Genomic DNA, 12,625 nt, shown 5'->3' with positions numbered 1-12,625 from the left:
AACAGCAATTGTCCTTCCCAGAATAGGCATATATTATGGGTATGGATTTGTCTTCCCTGCTCATATGGTGCTTCTGCCGGCATCACTATCCAAGACTTGAACAGAATGCCTTATTTACTGTAATGGTGTTTCATACAGGGTTGCTTCTAATGGGAAGCATATTTCACTGTAAAAGAAGTGTGGCAATGGGCTCATGTCTATGAAATTCATTGATCTTTCCATATACCTTATTATCCAAAAGCATGTGGCCTGATGGAGTGCTGGAATAGCCTACTAATGGCTTGATTTCAGCACCCTCGCCAGTGGGGAGATAGCATCCTGAAAGACTGGGATCATCTTATAAAATTCAATATATTCTTCAATATATAGTGCTATTTCTTCTACAGCCAGAATGCATGTATCCACAAATCAAGGGTTGGAAGTAGAAATGGCTTTTCTCATTCTTACACCTAATAATCCCCTTCCAGAATTTTTACTTCCCATGTCTGCAACTTTGAGTTCTGTTGGTTTGAAGGTCTTAGTACCCAACAGAGTAATGCTTCTACCATGAAACACAATAACAGTTCTTTTGAATGGGAAGTTAGATGCCCCTCTAGCCATTTTGGGCTCCTCATGTCACAGAACCAACAGCCAAGAAAGGATTACTCAAGGGAATTCCCTGGCGGTCCAGCAGTTAGGACTCAACGCTTTCACTGCTGGGTCCCAGGTTCAATCCTCAGTTGGGGAACTAAGATTCCGAAAGGGGCGCAGCCAAAAAAATAAAAGGATTGCTCAACTGGGTGAGGTGATTGATCCTAATTACAAGGGGGAATTGGGTCTCTGTTACACAGGTACCCAAAAGTTTCTCTGTAACCCAGGAGATTCTCTGGGAAGCCTTTCAGCACCTCCACATCTAATAGAAAAGATTAATGGAAAATTAGAGCAACCAGAAAAAAGCAGGACCCTGAAGGGCATTTAGATTCTTCAGGAATGAAAGTTTGGTTCATCCCAGCAGGTAAAGAACTCAGGCCAGAAAAAGAGGTTCTAGGTGAGGGAAAGGAAATAATGATGAATGGATAGTGGAAGACAACATTTATAAATGTCAATTATGGCCTTGTGACCACTTACAGAAATGAGCACAGTAATAGCTATGCATATTTTCTTCCAGCTTTTTATGTGTGTACATAAAAAGAATCTCTCTCCTGATTTTCCCTTATTATTTTACATAAGGAATGCTGATGGCTGTTAACTTTACGATTTAGTCTTTTTTTTTTTTTTTGGCCGCGCCGCATTGCCCTTGGCAGTGAAAAGCACAGAGTCCTAACCACTGGACTGCCAGGGAATTCCCTACAATTTAGTCTTTTGGTTTCAATATATGCGGATAGGACCTTGGACTAAATATGAGAAGTAAATAACATTGCCTATATATAGACACTGTAACTATAACTCCATGGCAAGCATTCTTCCTGCCTCAGGACATTTGCATTTGCTATTTTCTCTGCTTAGAAGGCTCTTTCCCCAGATATCCCTGAGGGCTTCTCCTTGACCTTTTAATCTTTATTCAAATGTCATTTTTCTCAGCAATGCTTTCTCTTTCCACCCTATTTAAACTTCAAAGTAGTTATCATCATTTAACATATTATATATATTTACTTGTTTACCTTATTGACTTTCTGTGCTCCACTCCCTTTAGAAAGTAAGCTCTTGAAGGGCAGGGAATATTATCCAGCTTGTTCACTGCTATACCCTCAGTACATAGAACAATGTAGACATGCAAGAGATATTTGTTGACTATGCAACATTATGTTATGCAGGAATTTTAAACAATGAGGTAGAGTTATAAATACGAAACAAAACTGTTATTCATGGTTTCCTCTCAGACATTTGGGGAGAGCATAAATATGGATTTTAACTTATTACCTAAGTTTAAAAATTTTTTTCAATGTTGGGAGACACGAACATATTTGTCAACTTAGGGGGAAAAGCCAATAGAATTGGATGGTTTGGTTAATATATAGGAGAAAGGATAATTGAACAAAGTATGTGAGGAGGTAACATGAGATGGTTCTACTGCACAGTGAAAGCACTGTGCTTGGATAAGAGGAGTGATAAGAGGCCTCCATGAGGAGGCCTGAAATGGAGGGAGTTCTCAACTGATGGCCTCCGTGATCCTTGTGAAACAGATGGGTAGGCCAAGGCTGAGGGCAAGGGCTTGGGGAGTAGGCTCAATTTGTGAGTGTTTAGGAGAGGTGGCATGGTTATGTTAACATTATTTTATTTAATCCTCACATCAGTCCCATGAGGTATTATTATCTCCACTTTACAGTATTATTCCATTTTACAAATACAGAAACAGAAGCACAGAAATTATGTAATTTGCAGAAGACTGCACAGCTGATGAACGATGGAGCCATTTTAGGAAGCTCTAACCCAGGTCTCTCTGACTTCAATCTGTCTTGGCCTCACACACCTCAGCAAAGAAGTGGAAATAGTCTCAAGCTACACCATCCTCTAATGTAAAGGTCCCCACAGTGGAGTAGGATGGGCACATCCTGGGTGTGCGTGATGGTATACTGGGATATTAACAAAAAATGTTAGATTTCTATTTATACTTTTTAAGTCTAAAACAATAATAAAGAAATTCAGCTTTGCTACTATTTAATATACAGCTGGACACAGGCATCTTTATCTGATCTGGATGCCAGCTGGCTATGAGTCATTTTGGTATCTTCAGGGAGACATAGGAGCTCCACAGTGCAAATGGATTGATAGTGCTCACCCATATTATACTTTTTTGTGCTTAAGCGATGACATCAGTATGTTCATTTTTATAGAACCAAGAGTTTTATGTAGCAGAGTCTTCATAATACAGTGGTCTATGGTGAAAAGGGGATTGCTGACAAAGATATTTGGCTTCGCTCAGAGGTTTGCTAAGTGTTTCTTGTCAGAGTATTAAAATAGTTGTCAGAACCTACAAATAACTTACACTTTTCTTTTTTTCTGCTGGGGAAGACAGTGGTGAGGGATAACGTATACTTTTCTTTTACAAAAAAATGAACATTCTAATTTGCTAACTTTTTCAAATGTGGATGATGTTAATGATGATAAGGTGGCTATCAGTAGTATGCAACTCTATAGATACTGAAAAACAATGTTTTAAACTCTTTTCCTTCAAGATAAAGTTGATAGTATAATGAGTGACAAACAACTGCTTTTTGAAAGCTACTGTAAACAAATATTTTGAAAAATGATATTTAGAAGTCTTTCTATTTTGGTAGGGTTTTTTTTTTTGCCAAAAAACACAGAAGTATGTCACTTATAAAATGTTCATATTTGCATGCATAAAACCTTGGAAATAGTTTTCTACTGTGTTTAAGAATCTTCCGAATAGGGCTTCCCTGGTGGTGCAGTGGTTAAGAATCCACCTGCCAATGCAGGGGACACGTGTTCAAGCCCTGGTCTGGGAAGATCCCACATGCCGCAGAGCAACTAAGCCCCTGCACCACAACTACTGAGCTTGCATGCCTAGAGCCCATGCTCCGCAACAAGAGAAGCCACCACAATGAGAAGCCCGCACACCGCAACGAAGAGTAGCCCCTGTTCTCCGCAGCTGGAGAAAGCCTGCACACAGCAACAAAGATGCAATGCAGCCAAAAATAAAATAAATAAAATTAAAAAAAAAAAAAGAATCTTCCGAATAAAAGAGATTCAGTGAATTTTAAATATATTTGCTAAAAATATAACATCTTCTGATTAATTTGCAAGTGTAACTGATTGATATCATAAAAGATAAAAATTAACTAGATGAATTTCAGTAAAATTCAACGGGACTGAAAAATTAATTTCATGTTTGAGTAGGCCCAGCCAGCTATTTTACGTTTGGATCCTTTATATTTTTGTGAGTTTCATTTCCATTAAAACGAAGTAATAAAGTAAACAGATCATAGAGGCAAACTTCTGAAATCATAAGATCATAGTGTGTTAAACCACCATTTCAAAAATAAACCAAAGTCAATCAGATTGCTCTTGCTTAAAAAAAAAAAAAGTTCATGGGAGCAAAAAGCGCTTTTCGTATAGAAAATAAATAAAATTTATATTTTAAAATAGTGTGTTTGATTCAGCTTCATCTCATCCTTTAGTTTTTAAATTTTTAAACCTTTTTTGTGATTTAAAAATGTACATAGGACTTCCCTGGCGGCGCAGTGGTTGAGAGTCCGCCTGCCGATGCAGGGGACGCGGGTTCGTGCCCCGGTCCGGGAGGATCCCACATGCCGCGCAGCGGCTGGGCCCGTGAGCCATAGCCACTGAGCTTGCGCGTTCGGAGCTCCGCAACGGGAGAGGCCACAACAGTGAGAGGCCCGCATACCACACACAAAAAAATAAAATAAATAAATAAAAAATAAAAATAAAAATAAAAATGTACATAATATATTAGGACAGTATTACATTATATACATATAACATGGGTGCATGTTAAATGTTGAAAGGAGAGTTTGTGATAAAAAATTTATAGATCATTGTTCAAATACATGGTTTCTCAACTTGAGCACTATTGACATTTTGGGCTGGAAAATGCTTTCTGTGGGGGCTGTCCTGTGCGTTGTAAGATATTTGGCAGCATCCCTGGCTTCAACCCACCAGATCCCAATAGCACCCTTCCCCCCACAGTTGTGACAATCAAAAAACTTCTGACAAATGTGCCCTTAGGGTAGAGTTACTAGATTTAGCAAAACAAAAAAGCAAACTAAAAACAAAAACAACAGGACATATATATTTTCATCTCCTATTCTTTATTTACCTGAAATTCAAAAATTAACTGGCTTCGGGCTTCCCTGATGTCTCAGTGGTTAAAAAACTGCCTGCCAATGCAGGGGACATAGGTCGGAGCCCTGGTCCGGGAAGATCCCACATGCCACGGAGCAACGAAGCCCGTGCGCCACAACTACTGAGCCTGCGCTCTAGAGCCTGCGAGCCACAACTACTGAAGCCCGCGTGCCTAGAGCCCGTGCTCCGCAACAAGAGAAGCCACCGCAATGAGAAGCCCGTCCACCGCAACTAGAGAAAGCCCGCGCGCAGCAACGAAGACCCAACGCAGCCAAAAAAAAAAAAAAAGAAAAAAAAATTAACTGGCTTCTGGTGTTTTATCTGACAACCTTAGGGTGGGAGGGCAACTCCCTCCCCCGCTGAGAACCAAAGTGCTAATGTATTATTATGCCTATATTACTCTCTACAACTTTGCCTTTCTCTCAGCCTCATCCTACCTTCCAAACTCTTCCACTGTGCCCTCTAGAACTTATTATCCACAGCCTGCAAAAGCCCCTGCATTGTCAAGCTTTCTCTTCAATTTCTTATCTTTATTAAAATCTGACTCTCCCTTGTGGACACTATTTTCCTGTTGCCCCACCCAAATGGTGCTGTTTATACTCTCAGGTTCCACATACCTCTGGGATGAGAGGTGTACTGAAATTTGGAAGAAACAAAAAATATAACTGGTGTTTCCAATGGAAAACTATGCATTCTTTAGAGCAGACATTTCCACGTTATCTGATTCTAGCTTTTTATTGCTTTTGAGGTATTTTACAACTTATGTAAACTGTATTTAAATGATAACAAGGCAAAATAAATTCTGTCCAGTGGAAGTTCAATTCACTTTCCTGAAAAAACAGAAACTATCCCATTCTCCACCTTCTACTAAACATGTAATCCTACTTTCACCAGTACCCGTCCTGTTTTCCTTCCCTCCTGTTTTAATGGAGGAGCTGTCTTTCCTCCTAATTAGGGCCGAATTCTTTTCCTGTGTTTTGGATTCCCTCAACCCTGCCTTCTCAGAACTCTTCCCTGTGGACTATACAGTCTGGTTTCATCTATATATCTTTTTCAATTTTTTTTTCCTCTGAATAGGATTCTTCTCAATGGTTTTAAACAGTCTCTCTCTCTCTTTTTTTTTCTGTTGAAGAAAACAAAACAAAATCCTTCCTGGATCTTAGCTTCCCTTCTAGCTACTCCTCTAACTGCCTTCATTTCCTTTCCTTCCACTCACTGTTCAGCCAGTTCTCCTCTGGGGTCCTGCGTTATCACACCCACGAAGGACCTCTGATTGAGATCACTTATGTCTCACTGATAAAATCTTAGTGTCAACAAATCCAACATTTTTCAGTCATCTTATTGACTTTCCAACAACAATTGACACAATTTACCACTCTCCCTTCTTGAAATGCTCTCTTTTCCAGCTTCCATGACAGTACTCTCCCAGTTTTTTTCTTATCCTTCTGACCACTCCCTCTGACTCCTTGTAAGTATATCCTCCTCTATCCATGCATTAACCCCAAGCATCTCTCAAAGCTCGGTTCTAGGCCTTCTTTTCTTTTCTTTCCAGTTAATACTTCTGAATATTCTTGTCCATGCCTAGGACTTTACCACCACCTCTTTATCAATGACCTCTGCCTTGACCATGCATCTGAACTCAGGTTACTTATCAATTCTTCTTGGAAGTCTCAGAGGCATCTCAAATTCAATGTATATATAACCAATGTATATATAACTGAACTCATGATTTTCTCCCTCAAAACTTAGCCTTTTCCAGGAGTTTTATTTCAATGAACAGTTATACAAAAACCTAGGCCCTGATGTCTTGTCCCTCAAACCCTAATCTCTCCAATCCATCACCAAATTCTATCTTTTTATATCAGATCCATTTACTTCTAACTCTACTTTCACTAGATTTGTCTAAGCTACCATCTTCTGTCCCGGTGTACTCCTGTGAAATCTTCCTAATCATCTACTCTAATCCACTCTCAGCCCCTTCCAATCCTTTCTCCTCATAGTAGCCAAAATAATCTTATAAAATGCATATCTGATCATATAAGCCCCTGTTAAAAACGCTTCGGTGACTCTTAAAGACTAAATCTTCAATATGGCCAGGCCCCTGCAGAATCTAGGCTGCATCCTCATCTGATATCATGTTCCATTCCAGCTGTGCTTCAGCCACAACGAGTGCCTTCTAGGTCTCCCTCCACCCCCTCTGCCCCCAGAGCCTTTGCATGTGCTGTTGCCTTTGCTTGGAACATGGCCACCCAACTGCCCACTTGACCACATTCACACCTGCCTTTCCTTCAGATCATAGCTCCCCTTAATGTCTCTAATAGGATTCTCTCATTTTAATCTCTCACCATCATCATCATAATAGCTAATACTCAGACATGTTTACTACACATCAGTCACTGATCTAAGGGCTCTACCAATAAGAATTTGTTATATACGGAAACTGAGTTACCACACACTTTTACGTACCATAACTGTAATTTTCCTCATGTGTAACATAGAATAATAATACTTTCTTCATAGGGTGGTTAAGAATATAACATGAGTTAATAGCTGTAAAGGACTTGGAACAGTGCCAGCCACATAATAAATGCTCAATAAATGTAAATGTTAGCAATTGTTAGTATTGTAATCTTACATTTACTGCATGATTATTTGATTAAAGTCTGTCTCTGTCTCTTAAGTACTATGAACATTGGTCAGGGTCTTCTTTTTTTACCCATTACTATATTCCCTGTGTCTTCCTAGGGCATTGGTACGTTGTAAATGCTCAAAAACATTTCTGGAGTTAATGAATAATAATTTGTGTCCAACCACACAGGATTGTTACAAAGCTAAAAAAAAGTATGTGACGTACTTTTTAAAACTACACAGGCATATAGAAATATTAAACATTAAAATGGTAAACTGTGATGCTAACTGTAACCGTAACAGGAATCTTAGGAAAGGAACACTAATGTGGCCTAAAGTTGTTAGAAAAGAGGCTTGTGGAAGAAGAGGAGCTCAAAGTATATATAGGATTTGAATGGATGAAGTGGACCTCAAAATATGTATAGAATTTGGTAGAGTAGTGTGAGCATATAGGTATGTAGGGAAAAATGGGCTACCAGCCTACTTGGTGGATGTGTGATGAGGAGTAACAGGAAATATAATTATAGATATGGTGGAGACAAATCATGGAGGGACTTGATAGGCAGATAAAGGAGTCTGGACCTGATATGACAGAGAAGAGAGTCTTGAGCAGGGACATTTCAGGAAGATTCGTTCACCTAACAACTAGTGACCAGGACCTCTTCTTGATGCTGTAGATTCAACAGTAATCAAAACAAACCATGAGGGACTTCCCTGGTGGCACAGTGGTTAAGAATCCGCCTGCCAATGCAGGGGACATAGGTTCGAGCCCTGGTCCGGGAAGATCCCACATGCCGCGGAGCAATTAAGCCCGTGTGCCACAACTGCTGAGCCTGCGCTCTAGAGCCCGCGAACCACAACTACTAATCCCGCATGCCACAACTACTGAAGCCCACGTGCTTAGAGCCTGTGCCCTGCAACAAGAGAAGCCACCGCAATGAGAAGCCTCTGCACTGCAACAAAGAGAAGCCCCCGCTCGTGGCAACTACAGAAAGCCCGTGCACAGCAACGAAGACCCAACACAGCCCAAAGTAAAATATAAATAAATTAATGTAAAAAAAAAAAAACATGAAATAGAGACACAGATGTAGAGAACGAATGTATGGACACCAAGGGGGGAAAGGGGGGGGACGAATTGGGAGATTGGGATTGACATATATACACTAATATGTATAAAATAGGTAACTAATGAGAACCTGCTGTATAGCACAGGGAACTCTACTTCACTTCGCTCTACAGTAGAAACGAACCCAACATTGTAAAACAACTATACGCCAATTAAAAAAACAAACAAACAAAAAGAATGGTGAAGGGATTTGGCCAGGTGATTTCTGAGATCCCATGGGCTTTATCATTTTGTGATTTGAATAATGATTATCTTTCAGCAAGCTTATACTTCCAGCTCCAACTTAAGTGGGATCTATAGTCAAGAATACTGATGATACTATTTACATCTTGAGTTCATGTGGTTTGTTCACAAGGGAGGGGAAACAAGTTTATAAACACATGCTGTGATCAGTTCATTTTCCAGGATCCTGTCCTCGATTACCACTGAACCCACAACGACAATTTATATTTGACATCTTTATCAAAGAACCTTCTTGCTTCTCCTTCGGTATATTTTACTTTGGGGAAGGGGCATTGCCCAATTTTATTTTCTAAATGGTGTTTAGCAGACTGAAGATGCTCAATAAACATTATATATCCATGGAACCATCTCTGGAAAAGAAATCTTGGCTATGTGACTACATACCCAGTGCAATAAACAATAACAGTTTTAACCCACTCACCAGGGGTAATTCATGTGGAAACCTAAAATTAAAAATAAGTGAAAACAGCTGGCTCATGATGATTTTGTCAAGAAAACTTCAAATATACAAAACCCAGATGGTTGGCATAGAACAGCACAGAAGATACCACTGAGTAAATATCAAATGAATAATCCTGGCCACTGAGAATTTCTGTTCACTTTCACTCCATAAAGGTTATTTCAAACTGGATTTCTTTATTCATCACGAAGAACTATGCATGGAAGCTGACAAAGGATTAATCTCCAATATTTACAAGCAGCTCATGCAGCTCAATATCAAAAGAACAAACAACCCAATCCTGGACCTAGAGCCTCTCATACAGAGTGAAGTAAGTCAGAAAGAGAAAAACAAATACCGTATGTTAATATATATATATGGAATCTAAAAAAAAAAAGTGATGAAGAACCTAGGGACAGGACAGGAATAAAGACGCAGATGTAGAGAACGGACTTGAGGACATGGGGAGGGGGAAGGGTAAGCTGGGACAAAGTGAGAGAGTGGCATGGACTTATATACACTATCAAATGTAAAATAGATAGCTAGTGGGAAGCAGCTGCAAAGCACAGGGAGATGAGCTCAGTGCTTCGTGTCCACCTAGAGGGGTGGGATAGGGAGGGTGGGAGGGAGATGCAAGAGGGAGGAGATATGGGGATATATGTATATGTATAGCTGATTCACTTTGTTATAAAGCAGAAACTAACACACCATTGTAAAGCAATTATACTCCAATAAAGATGTTAAAAAAAAAAAGCCCAGGGGTAATTAAAATGTTTCATAAATGTTAAAAAAAATTTAAAAAAAAATTATGCATGGAAAACTTGAACGAAATGTCTGGAAAGTAAGTTGGATTGTGATTTGAAAATTCTAGTAACAAGTGATACTCTGACTTTAATTACTGAATTCAATTACTTCACAGACTGGAAACTCACTCCAAGACCTGTGAAAAATGCCCCTTTTAAAAAATGTATTAGAGGGAATTCCCTGGCGGTCCAGTGGTTACAGGGGGCACAGGTTCCATCCCCGGTCGGGGAACTAACATCCCGCAAACCGCACGGTGGACAAAAAAAAAAAAAAAAAAAAAAAAAAAAACAGTATTAGAAATTAGTAACGAAGGAATTTTAGCAAGTTCACAATATGTGGAAATTAAACAATATATTTTTAACTAATGGGAGAAATCACAAGGGAAATCAGAAAATACCTTGAGATGAATGAAAACACACAACATACAAAAACTTATAGGATGCAGCTAACACAGTGCTTAGAAAGAAATTAATAGCTGTGAATATCTATATCAAAAAGAAAGATTTCAAATCAGTAACATAACCTTCCAATTTAAGAAATTAGAAAAAGAAGACTAAACCCAAAGCAAGCAGAAGGAAGGAAATAATAAAGACTAGAGCAGAAATAAATAAAATAGAGAAGCAAAAAACAATAGAGAGAATAAACAAAACCCCAAAGTTTGTTCTTTGAAAATATCAACAGGGACTTCCCTGGTGGCGCAGTGGTTAAGAATCCACCTGCAGGGCTTCCCTGGTGGCGCAGTGGTTGCGCGTCCGCCTGCCGATGCAGGGGAACCGGGTTCGCGCCCCGGTCTGGGAGGATCCCACATGCCGCGGAGCGGCCAATGCAGGGTACACAGGTTCGAGCCCTCGTCCAGGAAGATCCCACATGCTGCAGAGCAATTAAGCCTGTGAGCCACAACTATTGAGCCTGCGCTCTAGAGCCCGTGAGCCACAACTACTGAGCCCGTGTGCCACAACTACTGAAGCCTGTGCGCCTAGTGCCCGTGCTCACAACAGGAGAAGCCGCCGCAATGAGAAGCCCATGCATGGTAATGAAGAGTAGCCCCCACTTGCCACAACTAGAGAAAGCCCGCGTGCAGCAACGAAGACCCAACACAGCCAAAAATAAATAAAATAAAATAAATTAATTTTTTTTAAAAAAAGAAAATATCAACAAAATTGACAAGACAGCTGGACTAACCAAGAAAAAAAGAGAAGACTCAAATTACTAAAATCAGGAATGAAAGAGGTGCTATTACAACTTTACAGAAATAAAAAGAATTATAAGGAAATACTATCAGCATGCCAACAAATTAGATAAGCAATATGAATTCCTAGAAACACCCAAACTACCAAAACTGAATCAAGAAGAAATAGAAAATCTGCATAGAACTATAACAAGAGATTGAATCAGTAATCAAAACCTTCCCACAAAGAAAAGCCCAGGCCAGGCAACTTCCCTAGTGAATCCTACCAAATGTTTAAAGAAGAATTAGCACTAATCCTTCACAAACTTTTCCAAAAAATAGCTGATGGACTTCCATCTCATTTTATAAGGCCAGTATTACCCTGATACCAAAACCAAAGACATCACAAGAAAACTGAAAACAAACATTTCTATGAATATAGTCATAAAAATCCTCAACAAAATACTAGCAAAGTGAATCCAGCAACATGTAAAAACGATTAAACACCATGACCAAGTAGAATTTATTTCAGGAATGTAAGATTGGTTTAACATATGAAAATCATATTAATAAAGGACAAAAACCATATGATCATCTCAGCATACAAAGAAAAAGCATTTGACAAAATCCAACGTCCTTTCATGATAAAAACATTCTACGACTAGGAATAAAAAGGAAGTTCTGCAACCTGATAACAGAATGACATAAAATCCACAGCTAACATAATAGTTAATGGTGACTAATATTAGGAACAAGACAAGATGTCTGCTCTTACTACTTCTATTCAACATTGTATTAGAGGTTCTAGCCAAGGCAATTAGATAAAAAAAAAAAAAAAGAAAGAAACGGAACGTGGATTGAAAAGGAAGATGTGAAAGTATTTCTATTAGCCCGTGACATGATTTTGTACATAAAAGTTTTAAGAAACCTACCTACTGATTAGAGCTAATAAATGAGTTAAGTAAATTTGCAGGATACAAGGTCAATATACAAAAATCTATTGTGTATCTATACACTAGCAATTTTTTAAAAATTAATTAATTTATTTATTTTTGGCTGCATTGGGTCTTTGTTGCTGTGCATGGGCTTTCTCTAGTTGCGGCAAGCGTGGGCTACTCTTTGTTGTGGTGCACGGGCTTCACGTTGCGGTGGCTTCTCTTGTTGCAGAGCATGGGCTCTAGGCACGCGGGCTTCAGTAGTTCTGGTACGCGGGCTCTGTATTGTGGCGCAAGGGCTTAGTTGTTCCGCGGCACGTGGTATCTTCCCAGACCAGGGCTCTAACCCGTGTTCCTTGCATTGACAGGCAGATTCTTTTTTTTTTTTTTTTAATTTATTTATTTTTTGTTTTATTTTATTTTTGGCTGTGTTGGGTCTTCATTGCTGCGCGTGGGCTTTCTCTAGTTGCAGGGAGCGG

General features: G+C 39.3%; 1 protein-coding gene across 1 annotated transcript in view; it reads right to left on the bottom strand.

Moving 5' to 3' along the window:
• Positions 1-2,076: 2,076 nt before the first annotated feature.
• Positions 2,077-12,625, bottom strand: part of LOC129392557 (uncharacterized) — a 16,306-nt gene continuing 5,757 nt past the window's right edge. Inside the window, exon 3 of the mRNA XM_055088497.1 lies at positions 2,077-2,552. Coding sequence (XP_054944472.1) covers positions 2,474-2,552 — 79 coding nt within the window. The 3' untranslated portion in view covers positions 2,077-2,473. The remainder of the gene's footprint in view (positions 2,553-12,625) is intronic.

This window comes from Physeter macrocephalus, chromosome 11 (assembly GCF_002837175.3).
Source record: "Physeter macrocephalus isolate SW-GA chromosome 11, ASM283717v5, whole genome shotgun sequence".
NCBI lineage: Eukaryota > Metazoa > Chordata > Mammalia > Artiodactyla > Physeteridae > Physeter > Physeter macrocephalus.
The sequence above is the reverse complement of the archived record's forward strand: the minus strand, read 5'-3'. Positions and strand labels throughout refer to the sequence as shown.